Source organism: Anolis sagrei, chromosome X (genome assembly GCF_037176765.1).
Source record: "Anolis sagrei isolate rAnoSag1 chromosome X, rAnoSag1.mat, whole genome shotgun sequence".
Taxonomy (NCBI): Eukaryota; Metazoa; Chordata; class Lepidosauria; order Squamata; family Dactyloidae; genus Anolis; species Anolis sagrei.
In genome coordinates this window covers 21,758,204-21,783,125 of record NC_090034.1, presented here as the reverse complement: position 1 = coordinate 21,783,125, position 24,922 = coordinate 21,758,204, and the positions used below count along the sequence as shown (strand labels likewise).

The window sequence follows — 24,922 nt, the reverse complement described above, 5'->3', positions numbered from 1 at the left end:
ATGCATGGATTTATGGGACTAACCAAATGAATCCAGAGACCCTGAGTGTCGCCGTTCCCCCTAGGAAGTCTGACTGGGGACAATGATGGGATATGCAATCCTACAAAAAAAAAGGAAGGATAGAAGATTTGAGGCTCTTTTAAAGTAGCTTTGTAGCCAGTCTGCTCAATGCCTGCAGTTTCTCAGACTCAGAGATGTGGATGGTACATACTTGCCTGTGTCTGTGTGTGTGTCCAGGACTTCCATTAGTCACAAATGGATGATTTACGGCCTCCGTCCACCGCCTCCGCTTTGGTTCACCTTATTAGGACCTGCCGACTGTGCCTTTTTGCAGCCAGTCCAGCAAAAGGCAGTCGAATAATAGAGTTGCCTGGTTCCTGTTTCTTGCAGTGCTCGCTTGTCCTGTTTCCAAACGCAAAGCTGGGGACTGCAACCCAGCGCTGCAAGAAATAAGCATCGTGCAACTCTATTGTTAAGATTATCAGCCCCATCAACCTGATGGTACAGGATGCTGGAAGCGTCAGTCTGAAACAGTCCCAATAGTCCAGAGCAAAGGGCTTGCAATTCTGCAATTTGCTGGGAATGCACAGAGGTTGGACTACAACTCCCAGTAGCTCTAACCACACTACGGTTTCACATAATGGCAGCTGCAGTCCTTCTTCAAGTTTTGCATAAGTCCCTTCTTTTCCAAACACTTGGAAAACCTAAAGTGCCTTTTCTCTGGTTTTCAAAGGAAATGGGAGGAATTTCTGGGCAAGAGCACTACCCTGCAAATATATATTGTGTGTGTGTGTGTGTGTGTGTATACACACACACATTCTTCCTGGTATTTTTAGTTCTCCAAACTGGGTTTGATGCTTAACATCTCCTGCATTAGACATCTTTGATGTTTGACATCTCCCCAGGGAGTACCCATCTATGACATCACCCTTGTGACATCACTGGCCTCTTATGACATCACAGCATTGGTCTCTGCTTCTAGACTTGAAATCCCTGGAAAGGGACGGTAAACCCTAACTGCCTAGTTTATTGTCCCTTTCCAATAGACCTCACAACCTCTGAGGATGCCTGCCATAGATGCAGGTGAAATGTCAGGAGAGAATGCTTCTGGAACATGGCCATAAAGCCCAGAAAACTCACAGCAACCCAGTGATTCCAGCCAAGAAAGACAGTACTGGCCTGGAAAGTCTCATAGATTTGTGTGCTAATTTCCCATTCTTTTCTTAGGGAGGACACCACAGCAAAGGATTCTGGGAAAACAACTGGCACAGGAAGTGGAGCAACAAGAGACCCTTCTATATTGTAACATTTTGGTCCAAAATGCATATTTAAGTAACCAAAAGAAAAACTCCTTCCCTTTTCCAGGTATTTGCCCCTTTAGCAGCACTTGGTTCTGCACCTTTTGTCCTTATTCATGCAATAAATAATAAACACAGGAGGAATGGTAGAAAACAGTGAGTCCAGAGAAAGGTCTGTTGTGCCCTGTTTCCACTGGGGAGATAGGGTAAGATAGAAAGAAAGTCTTATTGATTCATTCTCGTTCCAGTGGGATGGAAGTGTTCCAAGTTTGGCCAAGATGGATAACGGGAAGGAGAGGGCAAGGAGAGGGAGACCAGAAGGCGATCTCACTTGAGCCAAAGACGAGTCTTCTTGTCCCCAATCAGGAACCTGCAAGAATGAAAACGGAGTATGGCTGAGCTGGCGCTTTATGAGATTTTCCTGTACAGAATTAGAACTGGAGCCTGGATGAGAGACCTTGACCCCAAATGACCCTCCTCCTTTTCTCCTTGCAACGTTGACCCCAAATGACCTATCCCCTGTTTTTCCTTGGAACCTTGACCCCAGATGACCCCTTTCCCTGTTTCTTCTTGAAACCTTGACCCCAAATGACCCCTTCCCCATTTCCCCTTCCCCTGTTTTTCCTTAGAACCTTGACCCCAAATGACCCCTTCCCCGGTTTTTCCTTAGAACCTTGACCCCAAATGACCCCTTCCCCTGTTTTTCCTTAGAACCTTGACCCCAAATGACCCCTTCCCCGGTTTCTCCTTGCAACCTTGACCACAAATGACACCTTCCTCTGCTTCTCCTTGTAACCTTGACCACAAATGACCCCTTCCTTTTTCTCTTTGGAACCTTGACCCCAAATGACCTCTTCCCATTTCTCCTTGCAACATTGACTCCAAATGACCCTTTCCCTGTTTCGTCTTGCAACATTGACTCCAAATGATGTATTTTCTATTTCTCCTTACAACCTTGACCCCAAATGACCCCTCCCACTTCTATTTCTCCTTGCAACCTTTACTCCTAATCATCTCTCCCTCTTCTATTTCTCCTTGCAACCTCGACTCCAAATGATGCCTCTTATATTTCTCCTTGCAACCTTGACAACCAAATAACCCTACCCTGTTTCTCCTTGCAACCTTGACCTCAAATGGCCTCTCTCCTGTTTCTTCTTGTAACCTTGATCTCAAATGATCCCTCCTGTTTCTCCTTGCAACCTTAACGCTCTAATAACCCTCCCCTGTTTCTCCTTGCACCCTTCACCCCAAATGACCTTCCCTGTTTCTCCTTGCAACCTTCACCCCAAAGGGACCATTCAATTTCTTCCTAGCCACCCTGGCCCCAAATTAACCCATTCCTGGTCCACTCACCTTATCAATGCACCCATCAGCAGCCCACCCACCATGGGGCTGACCCAGTAGACCCAGTGGTAGTCCCAGTAGTTGGCCACCACTGCGGGTCCGAAGGCTCTGGCTGGGTTCATGCAGGCCCCGGAGACAGCGCCCCTGAAAGGTGGAGAAAGGAAAAGCAGGACATCAGACCCCATGCATTGCCCACCAGACTCCATTCAAAGCAGCAGTAAAGCCCCCATCTCAACCACGGAGGCACCAGCCTCTATTGTATTGTAACTCTGCATCTTGTATTATTATTATTATTATTATTATTATTATTATTATTATTATTATTATTATTGAAAGCTTACATGGCCGGAATCACTGGGTCGCTGTGACTTTCTCAGGCTCTATGGTCATGTTGCAATAACTTTCTCTCCTAAAGTTTTGCCTGCATCTCTGTCTAATGGCATCTACAGAGATTTGTTGGAAATGGTGTGTGTGTGTGTGTGTGTGTGTGTGGACTGTCCAGGGTGGGAGAAAGAAACCTTGTCTTCACTGATTGACTTTGTAGTTGCACGGCTAAAGCAAGTGTGAATATTGCAATTAATAAGCTTGAATAGCATTGAGTAGCCATGAAACTGCAAAGTCAATCAGTGAGGGTATCTGCATTGAGGTAGCCTGGATTCTGTTGCCTGGAGGCATCCTCTGTTTGGATGAAAAGCATTGCAGACTAATTCAACCAGAAAAGTCAGCTATAGCAGAGCACTTGATGAACCAACTTGGACACAGAATATTATTTGAGAACATAGAAATGTTGGACAACTCTGATGACCACCATGTCAGGCTACACAGAGAAGCAACTGAAATCCACAAGCATGTGGGCAATTTCAACAGAAAGGAGAAAACCATGAAAATGAACAAAAACTGGTTACCAGAATTTTAAAAAACACCAGAATCAGGACAGTAAATAAAGAGCACCACTCAGAAACAGAAGAACTCCAGGGAGCAAACAATCAAGTGCCACTTAACGATCTTGACAGATTAGAGATGGGCCAAAACTAACAAATTGAAGTTCAACAGTGACAAATGCAAGATACTCCACTTTGACAGGAAAAACGAAATGCAAAGATACAGAATGGGGGATGATGCCTGGCTTGAGAGCAGTACGTGTGAAAAAGATCTTGGAGTCATCGTGGACAAGTTAAACATGAGCCAATAATGTCATGTGGCGGCAAAAAAAGCCAATGGGATTTTGGCCTGCATCAATAGCATAGTGTCTAGATCTAGGGCAGTAATGCTACCCATCTATTCCACTTTGGTTAGACCACACCTGGAATATTGTGTCCAATTCTGGGCACCACAATTCAAGAGAGATATTGACAAGCTGGAATGTGTCCAGAGGAGGCCGACTAAAATGATCAAGGGTCTAGAGAACAAGCCCTATGAAGAGTGGCTTAAGGAGCTGGGCATGTTTATCCTGAAGACGAGAAGGCTGAGAGGAGACATGATAGTCATGTATAAATATGTGAGAGGAAGTCACAGGGAGGAGGGAGCAAGCTTGTTTTCTGCTCCCTTGGAGACTAGGACACGGAACAATGGCTTCAAACTACAAGAGATTCCATCTGAACATGAGGAAGAACTTCCTGACTGTGAGAGCTGTTCAGCAGTGGAACTGTCTACCTCAGTGTGGTGGAGGCTCCTTCTTCGGATGCTTTTAAACAGAGGCTGGATGGCCATCTATCAGGGGTGCTTTGAATGCAATATTCTTGCTTCTTGGCAGGGGGTTGGACTGGATGGCCCATGAGGTCTCTTCCAACTCTATGATTCTATGATTCTAATGCCCTCAAACAGAGGATGCCTCCAGGCAATAACATCCAGGCTACCTATGCAGATACCGTCACTGATTGACTTTGTAGCTGCAAGGCTACTTAATGGTAATCAGTTTACTAACTGCAACATTGACACTTGCTTCAAACTGTCAGGGGTTTTTTCTCCCACCTTGGACATTATTCCACAGATATATACACACTCCACTTTCCTCATTTCCAACAGCCCTCTGAAGATGCCAGCCACACATACAGGCAAAACGTCAGGGGAGAATGCTACTGGAACATGGTCATACAGACTGAAAAACCCACAGCAACCTATTATTATTAGTATTAGTATTAATATTTTGTTCCTGTGATGCTTCACTCACCCGGCCAGGATGTCTGCCGCGACAGAAAAGCCGATGCAGAAGGGGGCCAAGGGGCCGCTGGTCTTTCCATTGATGGCTCCCATGCAGACAGCCATCACCAGGAACATGGTCATGACGATCTCCGCAATGACTGCGGCTGGGAGCTGGTCATCAGAGGCAATGGTCGTGAAGGCCCCTCCAGAGGCATTGGCATACCTTTGGCTGTCCGTCATTGCCTACAAGGCAAAGGGGGCATGTATGATTTACTATTCCACATGCATAGACGCTGGACCTTTGTATGTGATTTGAGGAAGAGTGGCCCTCACTGGCATCTCCTTCCAAGAGGGCAGTGAATCCGCTCTGTGAGTGCGGATATGAATGGAGCCAAACAAGGGGAAGAGCCGATCCCAAAGAAAGCCAAGTCTTAGGTGCCACATTATTATTGTTATTATTATTATTATTATTATTATTATTATTATTATTATTATTACCTCACTGCCAATGAATTGAGATCCTAACTAGATCCATGCCATTAACTCTGAGGTTTGGCTTTAGTTGAGACTCAAGAATTAATTCAGTTTGACACTAGAATAAAGTTTTTAAGAGTGGGCCAATGGGGCACTTTATGGTAATTTGCTTATTTAAAGTGGCTGTAATGAGTTCAGCTGATGTATGATTATTTTAATGTTTGTATCTAGTGAATTCTAATCTGCATTCTTTAATTAATATGAACTGTTTCGCGTCTTTGACAAAACAAAAAAGGATCGAAACCTTGTCAAACTCCAGCTCCCAAGATTTCAAAGCATTGAGCCATGGCAGTTAACATAATGCCAAACTGCTTCCATTCTCCAATACAGATGAAAGAATGGGCCTTGGCACATAGAATACTTAGAGCACTACAATTCCATTTTAACTATCATGACTGCAGTGTAATGCATTCTGGAATGTGTAGTTCAACTAAGGTATTAGAACCTCTCAGCTGAGAATTCTAAATAGCCCTCTCTATCCTACGAAAGCCTCTTCTACAGTTGTTGTTGTTGTTGTTGTTGTTATATTTATTTATACTCAAAGGGGACTCAAAGCAGCTTGACATAAAAGCATTACTATACAATTTAAAATATACAAATACACTGCCATATAAAACCCAGATTATCTGCTTTGAACTGGATTATATGGCAGTGTGGAATCATATAATCCAGTTCAAAGCAGATAATGTTGATTAGCTGCCCTGATAATTTGGATTATATGGAAGTAGAAGGGACCTAGAAGGCAGCTAAGAACCCCTTGTGTAGCCCCTTTGGGTTTTGGTTTCCAAAGATGAAAGCAGGGTATACAATAACAACAACAACCCCATGATGATGATAATATAAATAATATTAATAAAGTCATCATCATCATTATCATCATCTTATGATGAAACAGTTGAAACCAGGACGATGACTAGGGATGAGGGTTCAATTCCTTGTTTGAACCATTGTGGACTTAGAAAAGTCACTCCCTCAGCCTCAGAAAATAGGGTTGCCCTATGTTGGAAATGAATGCTAACCCCAAGGTGCCAAGGGGCATGCTACTATAGTGGAACCATAGCAGTATAATTCTGTGTTGTGGATGGGGGTGTCTGTGTCCTAAATTCAGGGAAGCACACACTTTCCCTTCCCCATTGGAGACCCTCGTACCTTGGCCAATCCAGCTCCGATCAGCCCCCCGCAAAGCTGGGAGATCCAGTAGGGGATGACCATCATTATGTCCAGGCCTCCGACCAGCCAGGCCCCCAGGGAGACAGCCGGGTTGTAATGGCCTCCGCTGCAAAGGAAAAAGGGAGAGGAGACTAAGCCAATCTGAACCTCTGCAAGTGGGTGTTGTCCAAATGTGGCTTACAACAGACATAGATACAATGAATAATACATGTAAGATAAATAAGGCAGATAATAACATGACAAGCCAATATAAAAGAGAGAACAAATAAAACAAGATAGACAAATTAACAATAAACCAGGCTGTGGCGCACCTAGTTAGTAGCCAACTGCATTATATCACTACTGACTGAGAGGACATGAGTTCAAAGCCAGCCCGGGTTGGAGTGAGCTCCTGAACATTAACAATCTAGCTTGCTATTGACCTATGCAGCCCGAAAGACAGTTGCACCTGTCAAGTAGGAAATTTAGGTACCACTTTATGCAGGGAGGCTAATTTAACTAATTTACACCATAAAACCTTCCATAAAACCTTCCAGCAGTGTGTGTAAGAATGAGGAAGTAATTCATCAAGGACTCGGTGTCACAAGTGGAGAGTGAAATGGCAGCTCCCCCTGTGGCCAGAATTGAGCATATCTTCATGAAGCCGGAAAAACTGGAATGTTAAATCGCCTCTGTTTCTGTCTATATATGTTGTATGTCTAATGGCACTGAATGTTTGCCATGTATATGTGCATTGTAATTCACCCTGAGTCCCCTGCGGGGTGAGAAGGGCAGAATATAAATACTGTAAATAAATAAATAAACAAACAATGTAAAACATTAGTTAAAACACAATGGATTCCTATACCCAAGTCAAAATACTGGTATGTCCATAAAGCAAATACCTTGTCCATATTAAGGGGATATTAACTAATCATAGTCAAAGGCTTGTTAGAACAGCCAGGTCTTCAAGTCCTTCTTATAAGTCTTGAGGGTAGCTGCTTCTCTGATCTCCCTGGGGAGGGCGTTCCAGAGCCAGGGGGCCACTATTGAGAAAGCCCTCTCCCTCGTCCCCACCAACCTTGCTTGTGATGGAGGTGAGATCAAGAGGTGGGCCTCCCCAGCTGATCTTAAAGCCTAAACAGGTTCATGAAGGAAGATGTGGTCATGTAAATAGGCAGGACCCGAACAATATAGGGCAGCAGTTCTCAACCAGGAGGTCGGAATCCCTGGGGGGGGGGGTCACGAGGGGTGTCAGAAGGGTTGTCAAAGACCACCAGAAAACACAGTATTTTCTGCTGATCATGGGGGTTCTGTGTGGGAGGTTTGGCCCAGTTCTATCACTGATGGGGTTTAGAATGCTCTTTGGTTGTAGGTGAACTATAAATCCCAACAACTACAACTCCCAAATGTCAAGGCCTATTTACCCCAAACTCCACCAGTGTTCACATTTGGGCATATTGGGTATTTATGGTAAGTTTGGTCCAGCTCCACCATTGTTTGAGTCCACAGTATTCTCTGGATGTAGCTGAACTACAACTCCAAAACTCAAGGTCAGTGCCCACCAAACCCATCCAGTATTTTCTATTAGTCACGGGAGTTCTGTGTACCAAGATTGGTTCAATTTCATCATTAATAGAGTTCTGAATTCTGCACAGGAAGGTCTCATCGTTAATGGAGTTCAGAATATTCTTTGATTGTAAGTGAACTATAAATCCCAGTAACTACACCTCCCAAATGACAAAATCAATCCCCACCCCACCAGTATTCAAATTTGGATTTGGGCATATCGGGTATTTGTGCCAAATTAGGTCCAGTGAATGAAAATACATCTGGTATATCAGATATTTACATTACGATTCATAACAGTAGCAAAATTACAGTTATGAAGTAGCAATAGAAATAATTTTATGATTGAGGGTCACCACAACATGAGGAATTGTATTAAGGGGTGGTGGTATTTGGAAGGTTGAGAATCACTAATATAGGGCCTTATAACCTGCACTTTGAATTGGGCCCAGAAGCAAACAGGCAATCAGTGAAGCTGCTTTAATAGTGGGGTCATATGTTCTCTATAACTTGCCCCAGTCAGCAGCCTAGCTGCAGATCTTTGCACTAATTGAAGCTTCCAAGCCATCTTCAAGGGCAGCCCCACGTAGAGTGCATTGCAGTAATCCATATGAGATGTAACTAAGGCACGATGGCCAAATCTGGCTTTTCGAGGTACGGTCGCAGCTGGCGCACAAGCATTAACTGTGTGAAGGCCCTTCCTACTGGCCGTTAGGAATTGTGGGAGTTGAAGTCCAAAACAACTGGGGGCCAAAGTTTACCCATGCCTTTTCTAAACTGCAGCTTGAATGTAGTCTGACCCCATTTCAATGCAATGGTGTCATGGGAGCGATAGCTTTACAAGGTCCTTAGCTTTTCCTGCCAAAGAATGCTGGGGCCTTAGGTGCAGTTTAACTGCGATGGAATCCTGAGAGTTCTAGTTCAGCCTTGAAAAACTACAACTCCCAGGATCTTATAGAACAGAGCAATTAAAGTGGCCTCAAAGTGGATTCATTCCACAGTGTGGATGCAACTTCATTCTCTTATCAGTGTATTTTATTTTGCAATGTGGAGCATTTTGTGCATACTTGGGCCAGACATCTAGTTTCTACTTTGCAAGGTTGTCACTGGCACTTGTATAATCCCCAAGAAGGGGTGGAAGAGGCCTCTGCAAACATTTGGTCCTGTTATTGATAATTACCCTCCGTTTCTTCCATCAGGAAGAGGGATATGCATCACAAGGGGAGCTTAGAGAGGGATTGTGTCCATCTGCTGCCGCTGTGTTTTGGGAAGGATCCTTCCCAAAATGTGATAGGAAAATGCTGACGGAGGCTGAGGCCAACTGGACAACACTTCTAAGTCTTGATGGCAGGGAAGGAGGACATCTGGACGCCATCTTTCTGAGAAAATGACGTTGGAAAGGATCTATTTTGCGATCTCTTTTTTGCAAAAGATAATCCTCTGCAGGAGCCACAATTAGGGATAGGAGAAACATTTTGCAATATAGAGGAGATTTCCAAGAACCTGTGGTCAGTCCATATTCCTGCACTGAGCAAAGGGTGGACTAGATGGCCTTCAGCAAAGGGTGGACTAGATGGCCTTCCTTTCTGATTCTAAAAGTACATCGACACTGTAGAAGGAATGCTATTTAGCAATACTTTAAACTGCACTGGATCGATGCTATGGAACCTGCCAAACTACAACTCCCAGGATCCCATATCCATCATGTTTCCAAACTGCATTTATTTCATAATAATAATAAATAATTATTATTTTTATACCCCGGCTCCATCTCCCCAAAGGGACTTGGGGCAGCTCACAAAGGGACATGCTCAACAAAACAGGTTAAAATAAGCATCGAAAAACAAGCAATATCAAACATCAATAAACATAAGATCAGACAACATTATAAAAACAACTAAAAACAATATCATTGCAAAGCAAATAAAGTGCTGGGTTCGGTTCATAATTACTAAGGGCAATGAATTCTAAGTAGAGCCAGGAAAAGTGCGACAATCAGAGGGCAAATGTCCTTAGGTTATTAAAGTGTTAAAAAATGAAGAGAGTGGGAGCCTGTCTGATTTCCCTGAGGAGGAAGTTCCAGAGCTGTGGGGCCACTACAGAGAAGGCCCTTGCACTCATTCCCACCAACCAAGCTTGTGAAGGAGGTGGAAGTGAGAGAAGAGCCTCCCCAGATGATCTTAAAGTATGTGCTGGCTCATAGGGGAAGATGTGATCATGAAGATAGGCAGGTCCCAAACCATTTAGGGCTTTATAGTGATAACCTGCACTTTGTATTGGGACCGGAAATTTATTAGAAGTCAAAGTGTGGATGCAGCCTAAGTCTCCTCTGGGTTTCACTGAACGCCTCCAATGCCCATCTATAGGAATGTTTTCTCAATTACTGTATTTATTCAATAGATTTTTTTGCTCTGGAAAAACCTAGAGATTTTAGTCCATAAAGAATGGGCTAAAAGGGAATCTGGGTGACAGATCCATTGGGGATGTTAACATATTAATTAAGATGACTCTACCAGTTGTTAGGAATTGGAGTCCAAAACACCTGGAGGGCCGAAGTTTGCCCTTACCTGGTATACACACACACACACACACACACACGTGTGTGTGTGTGTGTGTGTGTGTGTAGAGCATATATATGTATATATGCATATATAGAATTTTCAGTGGTTTTTGTTGAAATGAGTGTGTGTCTCGCAACCAAGATTGTATTTCAACAGAACACATACAGCAGTTGGGAATGGCTCGCCCACACTATTAGAATGGTGGCTGCTATAGGGGATATGGGCTGCAGGGAAGTATAGAACATCTGGGCACATCTGGGGAAGGGGATGATGGGACACAGCTCACTTGCTTCACCTGATGTTTCCTAAGACGGCAATGGTGAGGCCCAAGGCCAGTCCGTGGGCCAAGGCCGGCTGCAGGCGCCCAGTGCCCTCCACATTCTCTACGACCGAAGCACACCCGATGCAGATGAAGAAGGCGGCACCCACCGCTTCTGCGACACAAGGCTGGATACAGCGCTCGAACCAGGTGGCCCTCTGGGACCCAGCCTTGCCCCCTGCCTCTGGGTCCTTGATGGACATCTGCCCACACTCCACCTCTGACGTGGTACTCTTCTAGAAGGAAGGAAAGAAAGAAAAAAGGAAGACAAAGGCCTTGGGTCAATGCAATGGAATCCTGGGAGGTGTACCACAAATGCAGGTGAATACACTGAACTATATGTTTCTCCTTCTAAAGTTGCCTTGGAAGACCTAGAGATTCCTTGAGTTCTCGCTATGAATCCTGAGATCTTACAGCACGACTTTATGGTCAACTTCTGCATCTATGGCAAGCATCCTCAGAGGTCTGCTGGAGCTGGGAAAAAGGGGTTTATATATCTGTGGAATGACCAGGGTGAGACAAAAGGCTTTTGTAAGTTGGGCTAGGTGTGAATCTTTTCAACTGACCACCTTGATTAGCATACAATGGGCTGACAGTGCCTGGAGCAAACTCTTCTTGAAAGGTGATTAGATGTCCCTGCCTGTTTTTCTCTCTGCTGTTTTAATTTTAGAATTTTTTAATACTGGTAGCCAGATTTTGTTCATTTTCATGGTTTCTTCCTTTCTGTTGAAATTGTCCACATGTTTGTGGATTTCAATGGCTTCTCTGTGTAGTCTGACATGGTGGTTGTGAGAGTGGTCCAGCATTTTTGTGTTCTCAAATAATATGCTGTGTCCAGGCTGGTTCATCAGGTGCTCTGCTATGGCTGACTTCTCTGGTTGAAGGAGTCTGCAGTGCCTTTCATGTTCCTGGATTCTTGTTTGGGCGCTGCGTTTGGTGGTCCCTATGTAGACTTGTCCACAGCTGCATGGTATACAGTAGACTCCTGCAGAGGTGAGAGGATCCCTCTTGTCCTTTGCTGAACGTAGCATTTGTTGGATTTTTCTGGTGGGTTTGTAGATTGTTTGTATGTTGTGTTTCCTCATCAGCTTCCCTATGCGATCAGTGGTTCCCTTGATGTATGGCAGGAACACTTTTCCTCTGGGTGGATCTTCATCTTTTCTCTTGTGGCTTGTTCTTGGTCTTGCAGCTCTTCTGATGTCTGAGGTGGAGTATCCATTGGCCTGTAGAGCCCAGTTGAGGTGGTTCAGTTCAACTTGGAGGAGGTGAGGTTCACAGATTCTTTTTATTATTATTATTATTTACTTTCACAAAGCCCTTCACCTCCTTCACCTGGCAGAATAGGGCTGGACTGAATGGCTTTTGGGGGTCCCTTGCAAATCTAGGGTTCTATGATTCTCTCCATCTGTCAGGAAGGGTTGGATGATCCTTCCTGCCTGAATGGCCCTTGGGGGTACCTAACAACTCTAGGGTTCTAGGATTCTATAATCTGGTTTTACTCCATAAACCTTCTAATGGTTATGAGGCTGGATGGCCATCTGTAAGGAAAGGTTGAATGGTGTCTTTCCTGCCTGGCAGAACAGGGCTGGACTGGATGGTCTTTGGGGATCCCTCATAACTCTAGGGTTCTATGATTCTATAGTCTTATTTCTCTCCATGAACCTTCTAATGCCCATTAGCCATCTGACAGAAAGTGCTGAATGGTGTCTTTCATGCCCGGCAAAATAGGGCTGGACTGTATGTCCTTTGGGGATCCGTATTAACTCTAGGGTTCTATGATTCTATAGCCCCATTCCTCTCCATTAACCTTTTAATGCCTATGAGGGTGGATGGCCATCTGTCATGAGTCTCCTTTGTGGAGAGAAAAAGTGGGTTATAAATAAACATTCTAACAACAATAGCAGCATCAAAAGCAGCAGCAGATTAAATTGTGTATTTCCTGTCTTGCAGAAAGGGATCAGACTGGATGGCTTTTGGGACCCTGCAGCTCCATAGCTCTCTCCATTAACTTTCTAATGGTGCCTTTCTTTATGACCAAGGGGGGGGGGGGTAAGACTGGATGGCCTTTAAAGGTACCTTCCAACTTTAGGGTCTGATTATCACTCTATTTCATGAACCACTTTTCTTTATGGACAAAGGGGATCAGACTGGATGGCCTTTGGGTGTCCCACTCAACTCTAGGAATCTATCGCCCCATGAACCCATGGGAAGTCGGATCTGGCCACGGTGGTCCACGCTCTTGTCACATCCCGGTTGGATTACTGCAACGCACTCTACGTGGGGTTGCCTTTGAAGACTGCTCGGAAACTTCAACTAGTCCAGCGAGAAGCAGCCACATTGCTCACCGGAGCGGCGTACAGGGAGCACACCACCCCCCTGTTGCGTCAGCTCCACTGGCTGCCGATCCAATTCCGAGCACGATTCAAAGTGTTGGTTTTGACCTACAAAACCCTATACGGTTCCGGCCCAGTGTATCTGTCCGAACGGATCTCCCTCTACATCCCACCTCGAAGTTTAAGATCTTTTGGGGAGGCCCTGCTCTCGACCCCGCCAGTGGCACAAGTGAGACTGGCGGGGACGAGGAGCAGGGCCTTCTCAGTGGTGGCCCCGCACCTGTGGAACTCACTCCCCGGGGAGATCAGATCGACGACTTCCCTTCTAGCGTTTAGGAAAAAACTAAAGACCTGGATGTGGGACCAAGCTTTTGGCCATGCTGACAACTGATTAAAGGACCTATCGATAGACAAGGACAATGGAATGGAATGGATATAAGGACTCTGATATATGGACTCCGACATGAGATAGTTTTTATGATTTTAATAGGTATTGATGTTTCATTTTAATTGTTGAACTGTTATATTTTGTATTGTTTGTTGTGTGATTTGGGCATCTAATTGTGCCTCCTTTGTAAGCCGCCCTGAGTCCCCCCCCCCCCCCGGGGTGAGAAGGGCGGGGTATAAGTAGATGAAATAAATAAATAAATAAATAAATAAATGAACCTTCTAATGGCGCCTTTTTTGTGGCCAAAAGGGATCAGTCTGGATGGCCTTTAGGGGTCCCTTCCAACTCTAGGATTCTAGGATTCTAGGAACACAGAACGAATTCCCTTCTGAATTACTTTCCGAAAGTAACTTCTCCAGCCCTGGCTTGTATCCAGCGCAGGCAGCCAGAGGAATGCAATCTTCAGCTTGGGACAATGGGGCTTTCGACACCTTGCTTGGGCTCTTAGATCGGTGTGTCCCGAACATGGAGCAAGTCCTTGGCAGCGCCATGCCCCCATTGTCCTGCCCACACAGACCAACACATGCCACCCTCAGAAAACGAAGCCTTACATGCCAAGGAGAGGGGGGCGCATTAGGCACCCAGCTCAAAATAATAATGCGCTCCGATTAGTCAAAAATACACCTAGCCAAGACTTTGGTTTCGAAGAGCAACTGCCAAGTACTTCTGGTTGGTGGAGCATGGAGTTCCAAATTAGAACAGCGATGATAACACAATGGCAAATAGTCTGAATTCTGTGCAGAATCCATGTGTTTTATTTGACAGGGTTCCATGCTATCCAAGGCTGGTATTTATAGTTTAGCCAGGCACCAGCACTCTTTGGCAGAGAAAGCTATACAGACTTTGCAACACCGCAGCTCCCATGATTCCCTAACACTGATCCAAGGAAAAGACATTTGGAGACCTTGCAAAACTGCAAATCCCACAATCCCCTACCATTAAGCCAGAGATGATTCCGGATCTTGTGAAACTATAAGTCTCATGATTTCCCAACATTAAGCCATGGCAGTTCAAAGGGATTGTTGTGCGATGATAGGGTGCAACAAATAAGTCAAGCTTGACACCACTTTAACCGTCTTGGCACAATACTATGGAATCCCAGGACTTTTCTAGTGTGTACTCTTAGGTAGAGAAGGCTATGGACCTTGCGAAACTATAACTCCCAGGATCCCATAGTACTGAGCTGAGGCAATTAAACGGTGCCAAACTGCATTCATTCTACAGTGTGGATGCAGCCAGGGAATGCTATAGACCTTGTGAAACTACAACTCCCAGGATCCCATAGCACTAAGCCATAGCAATAAAAGAGGTACCATTCAGCATTCATTCTACAGCAGAGATGCACCCAGAGAAGACTATGGACCTTGTGAAACTACAGCTCTCAGGGTTTCATACCACTGAACCATGGCACTTAAAGTGGTGCCAAACTGCATTCATTGTACAGTGTGGATAAAGCCAAGGAAGGCTATAGACCTTGTAAAACTACAACTCCCAGGGCTCCACAGCATTAAGCAGTGTCAGGTTAAGTGCCTCCAAATTGCATTCATTCCACAGAGGAAGGTTATGGATTACACTACAACTCTCAGGATCCTGTCGCATTGAGCCATAGCAATTAAAGTGGTGCCAAACTGCATTAATTCTACATTAGAGGTGCACCCAGACAAGGCTAGGGACCTTGCAAAACTGCAACTCCCATAGCACTGAGACATTGCAATTAAAGCAGCATCCATCTGCATTCACTCCACAATGTAGAACCGGTGAGAGAAGTCTCAAGACCGTATAGCCAAACAACAATTCCCTTTGATCCTGTTGCACCCAGCCAGGGCAATTAAAGCAGTGTCAGATGCCATGTGTGGATGCAGCCAGAGAAGGCTATGGAGTTTGCCAAACTACAACTCCCACAGCACGGAGCTATGGCATTGTAGACATACCCTTGGGCAAATGTTAAGCGACTTTCTTCCAAAAGGCGAACCTTGCACTTTCTAGCATGCTCTTTTGCACGCTGGTTTGGCCGAGCGAAGGTTCTGGGTGTGAATGCTGGCTGCCATTGGCCACTCACCTCAAGGTCCTTGCTGGTCATCAGTGGTCACTTATTGTTTCTTTCCTTCTTGAGCGTCCAGAGAGGCGTCCTTTTTGTCCTGCGCTTCTTGGCAGAATGGCCCTTCCTTGGCGAAAGAGCCTCCTTATCTCGGCCCAATACTGGCACCCTCCCTCTCTGACCTGTGGCAAAAAAGGGGAGGGGGAATAAAAAGAGAGAGAGAGAGAAATGAAAAAAAGATTGCTGTAAAGGCCAGGGGGAAAAAAAGAGAGAGAGAGAGGGTGGGAGGAAAGCTGTTTATTCCTTGGTGAGGATCTATAGGTCAAGGATATTATTTCTTTTTCCAGAGCCGTGAGCCAAGTTTGCTTGCCAACTGGGCGCAGGAATGCCAGCCATAGAGGTGTAAATTAAGCGTTGTTTTTTTCCCCTGCCAAAATCTAAACTATACCTCTATAGACGAATCAACACAATAAATGACTATAATAGCATTTATTGTTGTTCCATAAAGGGCAGCTTGTAAAAGGCGAGGGCGGCTGGGTTTAGCCATTTGGCACCCGAAAGCCCATAAAGCCTGGCTGGTAAAAGGCAAAACTTGGGCCTTATGTGTTGTCAAAGGCTTTCATGGCCGGAATCAATGGGTTGCTGAGAATTTTGGGGGCTGAATGGCCATGTTCCAGTAGCATTCTGTCCTGATGTTTCGCCTGCATATGTGGCTAATGGCATCTTCAGAGGTTCTGTTGGCGGTGAAACAAGTGGAGTGTATATATAAATAAAAATGTAATGTTCATTCATGGGATTAACATAATTCAAAACTGGACGAATTGACACCAAATTTGGACACAAGACACCTATCAGGCCAATGAGTGACCATCACTCATAAACACGCTGAAAAACACAGCAGAAGGGACTTAAAAAGCCAAAAAAGCAAAAAGATGCTACAGCACATGCACAAAAATGACCCCCCCCCCAACACACATTAGTATATCCACACTCTCTTCCGGACTACAGCTCCCAACATCTCCTAGACCAAGCCCTTTAGGAGAGGAGGAGGATTCAAATGCACTGCTTCCAAGATGGGAGTTTTCTTCTCCTTGGATTTCTTTGAGAACATCCCAATCTTTGCATATTTCCAATTTCTTATTCATGGACGGCAACTCCCAGCAATCCTTCAGATAAATAGATTAGATAGAGGTAGGTAGGTAGATTGATTGATCAGGAGGACTGCTGGGAGTTGCAGTCCAAGAATAGGTAGAGAAGGAAGAAAGAGGAAGGGAAAGAAAGGGGGGGAGGAAGGGAAGAGGAAGACAAGGAAGGAAGGACAGAAGGAAAGAAAAAAAGGAATGAAGGAAGGAAGGGAAAGGGAGGGAAGGAAGGAGAGAAAGAAAGGAGAGAAAGAAGGAGGGAAGGTTGGCCACAGCAACGCGTGGCAGGTACAGCTAGTATTAAAATAAATAAATCCTTTCCCCTGTCATCTCAAGTGGATGACAGGGGAAAGGAAAGGGCCTGAGGGATTTGCAGTACCTTCACACACTTTCTGTGACCACTGTTACACTCATCCAATGACTGATCAAGCCCAAACCTGGCTCACAGAGCCCGCATGACATACTCTACATCCTACTGCAGTTTGAAGGAGGATGGACCATGGATGATGGGACTTGCAGTACCATCACTCACTTTCTGAGACCGCTGTGACCTTCATTCAATGATTGATCAAGACCAAACTTGGCTCAAAGACCTCTCATGACCCACTTTATGCCCTGGTGTGGTTTGGCCGGGGATGGACCATGGATTATGGAATTTGCAGTACCTTCGCTCAATTCCTGAGACCACTGCAACCCTCATCCAATTACCGATAAAGACCAAACTTGGCACACTGAGTCTCCATGACGCACTCTACATCCTGGTGTGGTTTGGAGGAGGATGCACCATGGACGATGGGGCTTGCAATACCTGCACTCCCTTCCTGAGACCATTAAAACTGCCAACAATGATGGATCAGGACCACCATTCACACAGAGAGACCGCATGACCCACTCTACATCCTGGTGCACTTTTGAGGAGGACAGACCATGGATGATGGGACTTCAAGTACTTCCACTCCCTTCCCAAGACTGCTGCAACCCTCATCTAATGACCGATCAATACCAAACATGACACACAGAGCCCCCATGAGCCACTCTACATCCCAGTGCTGTTTGGAGGAGGACAAATGATGGATGATGGGACTTGCAGTACCTTCACTCACTTCCTGAAACCACAGCAACACTCATCCAACTACCAATAGAGACCAAACTTGGCACAGAGAGCCCCCATGGCCAACTCAACATTCTGGTGAGGTTTGGGGGAGCACATACTATGGATGATGGGACTTGCAGTACCTTAACTCACTTTCTGAAACCACTGCGACCCTCATCCAATGACTGATCATGACCAAACTTGGCACACAGAGCCCCCATGACCCACTCTCCATCCTGGTGCAGTTGGAGGATGGACCACAGATGATGGGACTCGCAGTACCTTCACTAACTTCCTGAGACCACTGCAAGCCATATAAATAACTGATAAAGACCAACCTTGATACACAATTCTTTTCTCAAATAACCCGGGCAGTGCCAGGTCCCCAAGCTACTAAATAATATAATTAATAAATAACTTTATTTATAACCTGCCCTACCTCCTCTAAGGGACTCATATCTGTGGAATAATGTCCAAGGTGGGAGAAAGTTCCCTTGTCTGTTTAAAGCAAGTGTGAATGTTGCAATTAGCAAGCTTAAATACTACTGAGGAGCCTTGTAGCCACTAAGTCAATCAGTGAGGGTATCTGAAAAATAGGTATCCTGGCCTTTGTTGTCTGGAGGCATCCTCTGCTTTGGAGGTGTAAACTGGCTCTTGATCGCTTCTTATCTGGAGTTCCCCTGTTTCCGAGTGGTGTTCTTTATTGTCTTGATTCTGGTGTTTTTTTAATACTGGTAGCCAAATTTTGTTAATTTTCATGGTTTCCTCCTTTCTGTTGAAATTGTTCACATGCTTGTGTATTTCAATGGCTTCTCTATGTAGTCTGACATAATGGTTGTCAGAGCTGTCCAGAATATTCAGAATCAAGACAGTAAATAATGGACACTACTCAGAAACAAGAGAACGCCAAACAACACACAGTTAAGGGCAGAGTTATCACTCCCCAAGCAGAGGATGCCTGCAGGCAACAGAGGCCAAGCTACCTCTATGCAGATACCCTCACTGATTGACTTCGCAAATTCCATGGCTACTCAATGGTAGTCAAGCTTACTAATTGCAACATTCACACTTGTTTTAAACAGACAAGTGTTCTTTCTCCCACGGTGGCCATTCCACAGATATATATACACGCCACTTGCTTAATTTCCAGCAGACCTCTGAAGATGCCATTAACCACAGATGCAGACAAAACATCAGGAGAGAATGCTACTGGAACATGGCCATACAGCCCAAAAAACTCACAGCAGCCCTTGAGCCTTATCCTTGTGGTCTTCCTCGCAGGGCTCTCAAGAAGGTCTTATATTGGGCCATTCCAAAGCAGGGCTTGTGAGGAAAAGCTTTGAGTCCCCCAATTTATTTAAATACTAGCTGCCCTCTGCCATGCGTTGCTGTGGCCCAGTCTGTGTATATGTGTTTTGTGTGTGCATATATGCATATATTTGTGTATATGTGTATATATGTGTGTTTGTGTATATATGTGGTTTTGCACATGCGCTGTAATGCATTTTTTTTGTTTTTGGCTTTTTAAGTCTCTTCTGCTGTGTTTTTCAGTGTTTTATGAGTAGTGGTCACTCATTGGCCTGAGAGGTGTATTGTGTCCAAATTTGGTGTCAATTCATCCAGTGGTTTTTGAGTTATGTTAATCCCACAAACAAACATTACATTTTTATTTATATAGATGTGCATGAGAGCCAGGTTTAAATATTTGGATGTCCCATTGAGAAAGGGGCAATTGAGTCCTAATCTCCATTGAGATTAGGATTCAATGGAGCAGTGGATTCAAACTGCAAGAAAAGAGAATCTACCTAAACAATAGAATGAACTTCCTGTCCATAAGAGCCATTCAATTACATTCAATTGCTGAATGGAAGTCTGGTGAAGTTTCCTTCTTTGGAGGTTTTTAAACAGAGACCGGCTGGCCGTCTGTCAGGAGGGCTTGGATTGTGTCTTCCGACAAGGCGGAAAGGAGACTGGACTGGATACCCCTTGTGGTCTCTTCTAAATCTATGGTTCTGTATCCCTCTTTCTCCATGAACCTGCAAATGTCTCTGTGGTTGCTTGGCCATCTGCCGGGATGGAATGGGTTGTGTCCTCCTGCTTGGCAGAATGAGGTTGGACTGGATGGCCCTTGGATGCCTCTTTCCACTTTGTGATTCTATGATGGTGCTATATCAGGCATGGGCAAACTTTGGCCCTCCAGGTGTTTTGGACTTCAACTCCCAGAATTCCTATCAGCCTCAGGCCCTTTCCTTTTCCCCCCTCAGCCGCTTAAGCGGAAAGGGCCTGAGGCTGCTAGGAATTCTGGGAGTTGAAGTCCAAAACACCTGGAGGGCCAAAGTTTGCCCATGCCTGCACTATATGCCTGCACTATATGATTTTGTTACATGTAATGATGGGGACTCAGGCTTGGAAACGTGCCGTTTGTGATTTAGTGTGACCTTCAGGAGCAATTTCGTATCTGCTTTGGCGACAACAACAGGAACCCTTGATGCCTGCCATAAAGATAGGAAATCCAGGAACTTTGTTGTTCTTAAAGTTTAAATTCTGGAAGACCTTTATTTGCCCTGTCGGTTGTGGAGAAGGCTTAGTTATTAGACTATAAGGCGAAGGCCATTTGGAGGGAGACATTGCCCTATCAACTTATGGGGACCCCATAGAACTTTATAGAGTTCTCTTGGGCAAGGGAAAGACCGAGATGAATTTGCCAGGTCCTTCCTCTGAAATAAGGCCTGGTGTTTGTGAACAGCCTGCTTGGATTTGGGGAATGTTCCTCCTTTTGGACTCCTGCAACACACTCAAAATAGCCCAAAAAGGCCCATTTCCCCATGATTCTGGAAGTTCAAGCCTGCAGCATTTCAGGAAAAGGGATTGGAGAATGAGAGTTTGTGTGCCTTCAAGAACTTGTAGGCACTCCATGCATTTCTTAGGGTTTTCGTAGGCAAAGGGCACTTGGAGGTGGGGGTTTCCAGTTCTTTCCTATGGACATTTGTATTCCTTTGTGGTCTCCCATTCAAATCTTAACAATAGCTAAGCCTACTTAGCTTCCAAGATCAGATGGATCTGATACCTTTAGGGTTATATATGTGTGTGTGTGGGTATAAATACCCTATAACTGTAGGGTATTTATGATATGTATATGTATATGTGTGTACATATATAGTGTGTGCATATGAATGAAGAAACTCTATCATTGATATGTAATGTGTGTGTATGTGCATGTGTATATATATACACACACACATGTACACATGTATACATATGCATGTCATCAACTGACTTGTTGACTTTATCAATACCAGATGGAATCTGATAAGCAGGATATATATATATATATATATATATATATATATATATATATATATATATGCCACCCCCTACCATGCATTGCTGTGGCCTAGCCTGTGTATATGTTGTATATATTTGTGGTTTTGTGCATGCGTTCTAATGTATTTTTGGGGTTTTGGCTTTTTAAGTCTCTTCTGCTGTGTTTTTCAGTGTTCTTATGAGTGATGGTCACTTGTTGGCCTGATAGGTGTATTGTGTCCAAATTTGGTGTAAATTTGTCCAGTGGTTTCCGAGTTATGTTAATCCCACAAACAAACATTAATATATATATATATATATATATATATATATAAAAAACAGAATGTTGGTGGGCAGGAAAAGAGATTTAAAGATGGACTCAAAGCCAACCTTAAAAACTCTGGCATAGACACTGAGAACTGGGAATCCCTGGCCTGTGAACGCTCCAGCTGGAGATCAGCTGTGACCAGCAGTGCTGCAGAATTTTAAGAGGCATGAATGGAGGGCGAAAGAGAGAAACATGCCAAGAGGAAGGTACGCCAAGCCAACCCCGACCGGGACCGCCTTCCACCTGGTAACCAATGCCCTCACTGCGGAAGAAGATGCAGATCAAGAATAAGGGCTCCATAGTCACCTACGGACCCACCCTGGAAGATTATCCTACTCGGACAACAAGGGATCACCTAAGTAGAAGTAGTATTATATATACAAAAGAAGCTCTATTGTTGGAACGTATATGTGCATGTATACATATATATATTGATATACACATATACCTATGCATGCCATCAACGCACTTGCTGAATTTGTCAATATCAGATGGGATCCAATACCTTTCGAGTATTTATGATAGCTATAGATATAGATATATGAGAAGAAACTCTATAACTGGTATGTGTGTGTGGTATATACGCATGCACATACATAGATAGGCATACAGAGATATGCAACTACATATACATATACATGAATGCCATCAACTCACTTGTTGACATTGTCAATGTCTTCCTCTAAAATACAGTATAGCCTAAAGTACCTTGGATTCCGTGCAAGTCCTTCTGAGTTTGGAGATGCTTCTTCTTCTAAGACTGCCAGTCTTAGCATCCACTAGAGAGGGATTCTGGGAGTGACAATCCCAAAGGGACCTATGCTTTGAAAATTAATGATTGCAGCAATGATTGCAGCCGAGTAGCAGTGAAGAGAGACGCGTTTCAGGGATTTCTAGACCCCCACTTCTTCCTGGCATGCCCTATATGGCCTTCCCCCCCCCCCAAATGCCCTATAATGAGACCAACACATCGCATCATCCTTCATCTGGTCATAAAACCGAGAGACAAGGCAAATCGCTCCCTTTGTGCTTCTCATCCTTCATCCGCCAGCCTCTTAGGGCTCCTGTGGCTGTCGCTTTGGCCTTTTCTCATCCTGATGATGGAAAGCCCTGCAAAAGACGGGAGACTTTTATGCTTCTTTTATAATATGAGAGGAAGAGGCCTCCGCTCCATTTGGAGAGGAAAAATGGGGGGAAATGATCTGCTATGATTCTTCTGCAAAAAGTGGAGAGGCTTTGCCAACAGACACAGAAAGAATGCCAAGTCTGTTTAATAAATGGCTTTTGAAGTGGATATGTCTTAACAATGCAATCTTAGAAGACATTGGTTTTGCACAACAACAAGAAGAAAGTGGCGGACAATTGTAACGAGTTAGACTAGATGGCCTTTGGGGTCCCTTCCAATTATTCTCTGGATCTAAATGGATTGCAATCCCAAGATCCTTTTGCAAGACTGTTATATCCATTCAGGTGGAGGGGATGAAGACTGAAATAAAAATATGTCTTAACATTATAACCGTAAAATGCATTGATTTTGCACAACACATCAAGAAAGGGGTCAATTCTGCAGCGGGTCAGACTAGATAGCATTTGGAGACCCTTCCAATTTATTATTTACTCCATTTATATACCGCTTTTCTCAGCCCTTGGGCGACTCAAAGCGGTTCCAATGAGTCTATGGATCCAAATGGCATACAATTTGGAGACCCCTTTGCAAGAAGGGATTTTCTTTGGATGGATCAAGATGGAAATAAAGATCTAGAAAATGGAGGACGAAAGGAGGTCAACACTCCTGACTTTCAAAATAAAATATGAGAATTCCCCATCTAGGATCATGGGATGTGTAGTTTAGTAGAGAAAGCTAAACACCTTAGGAAACTACAACTCCCAATATTTCATTGCATTGAGCCATAACAGTTAAAGTAGTCCGAATCCTCATTCATTTGACAGTGTAGACCAGGCATGGGGAAACGTGGGCCCTCCAGGTGTTTTGGACTTCAACTCCCAGAATTCCTAGCAACCTCAGGCCCCTTCCTTTCCCCCCTCAGCCGCTTAAGCGGCTGAGGGGGGAAAGGAAAGGTCCTGAGGCTGCTAGGAATTCTGGGAGTTGAAGTCCAAAACACCTGGAGGGCCCACCCACGTTTCCCCATACCAGGTGTAGGCACACTCTGGTTTAATATCTTTCCAATCAGAGTCAAAACCCAATCTCTTGGGTGTGGACTTAAGGAACAATTGCAAAATAATGGTGCGTAGGCCTGCCTTAGGAAGTCCGACAGACAATGTGGGTTTGTTGCTTTATCTCCTAAGCAAATAACTGTTGTAGGATCTAGGAAGCCAGCGGGTCCGGTCCTGTATCAGCCGATGCCGTATTTACAAATAGATCGCAAATTAATTTTAAGGCACACAAAGAGCAATATATCGGAACTCCTGTATGTTCTCACCAGAAAACAAGTAAGTGACGTAGGAAACTACGTAGTCGTCCCACTGGCATTCCATCTGCTGGAGATAGATTAGATACCTTATTGGTAATGGAAAAACAGAGGGCCCTTCCACATAGCTTTATATCTCAGAATATCAAGGCAGAAAATCCCACAATATCTGCTTTGAACTGGGTTATCTGAGTCCACACTGGATTTTCTGCCTCAATATTCTGAGATATAGGTCTGTGTGGAAAGGCCCTAAGAAAGGTACAACACCGCAAATACCGTGGGAATGTACCTCCCATCATCCCTAACTGGATTAGCTGGATAGGGCTCTGATTAGTGCAGTGATGCTTCATATTAAGGGTACGTCTATACTGTATAATGCTATGAGACCACAATTCTAAACGGTGATCCTAAGACTTGAAATTGTGACCCTAAAACACCAAAGGGAACCCCACCATGACTTCAAAGGGCAGCTCTATGATTCCAAATGGTGGCCCAATTATTCCAAATGGTGAAGCCATGACTCCGAAGGGTGACCCCATGTCTCCCATGACTCTAAGGGTAACTCCAAGACTCCAAAGGGAACTGAAGGCTCCAAAGGGCCACCCAAAACCTCCGTACCTTTCACCTGGGCAGCGAACCCTCTGCAGAAATGGCACCTTCCTCCTCCGCAGCAGCATAGATAAGGGATGCAAAGGGAATGCCGTCCGCCTACGTTAATGCCAACAATGGTTTAATTAGGAGCCTCTTTTCTGAGCTTGACAGCTTGCCATCCCCTGGGCATCAGGTCGCCAGCTGCTCTGATTTGGGCTTCATGGGCTGCGTGTGTGAGTTTTCGCTTTGCTCCCGCTTTATGGATGGACTCAGGAGGAATCTGGCCTGCAAATATTTCTGT

General features: G+C 44.6%; 1 protein-coding gene across 2 annotated transcripts; it reads right to left on the bottom strand.

Annotated features, from left to right (window-relative positions):
* Window positions 1–1,187: 1,187 nt before the first annotated feature.
* Window positions 1,188–24,837, bottom strand: AQP8 (aquaporin 8). 2 transcript variants are annotated; one of them, XM_060786464.2, is made up of 8 exons: window positions 24,649–24,837; window positions 22,310–22,711; window positions 15,757–15,917; window positions 10,893–11,152; window positions 6,468–6,594; window positions 4,813–5,027; window positions 2,652–2,786; window positions 1,188–1,668 (listed from the first exon to the last, which is right to left on the bottom strand). In XM_060786464.2, the coding sequence occupies exons 3-8, from the start codon at window positions 15,775–15,777 to the stop codon at window positions 1,626–1,628; spliced, it is 801 nt and encodes a 266-aa protein (XP_060642447.2). In that variant the 5' UTR covers window positions 15,778–15,917; window positions 22,310–22,711; window positions 24,649–24,837; the 3' UTR covers window positions 1,188–1,625. The 2 variants fall into 2 exon arrangements, with proteins under 2 accessions (XP_060642447.2, XP_060642448.2); XM_060786465.2 differs by lacking the exon at window positions 22,310–22,711.
* Between the last annotated feature and the right edge of the window lie 85 nt (window positions 24,838–24,922).

Bases quoted from the DNA above. Each gene is read 5' to 3' on its own strand.
- AQP8 (XM_060786464.2), bottom strand. From the start codon at position 15,777: ATGACCAGCAAGGACCTTGAG. The intron at 11,153-15,756 runs GTGAGTGGCCAA...CCTTCCTTCTAG, and splicing joins TGACCAGCAAGGACCTTGAG to AAGAGTACCACGTCAGAGGT. The intron at 5,028-6,467 runs GTACGAGGGTCT...TTTGCCTTGTAG, and splicing joins TCGGAGCTGGATTGGCCAAG to GCAATGACGGACAGCCAAAG.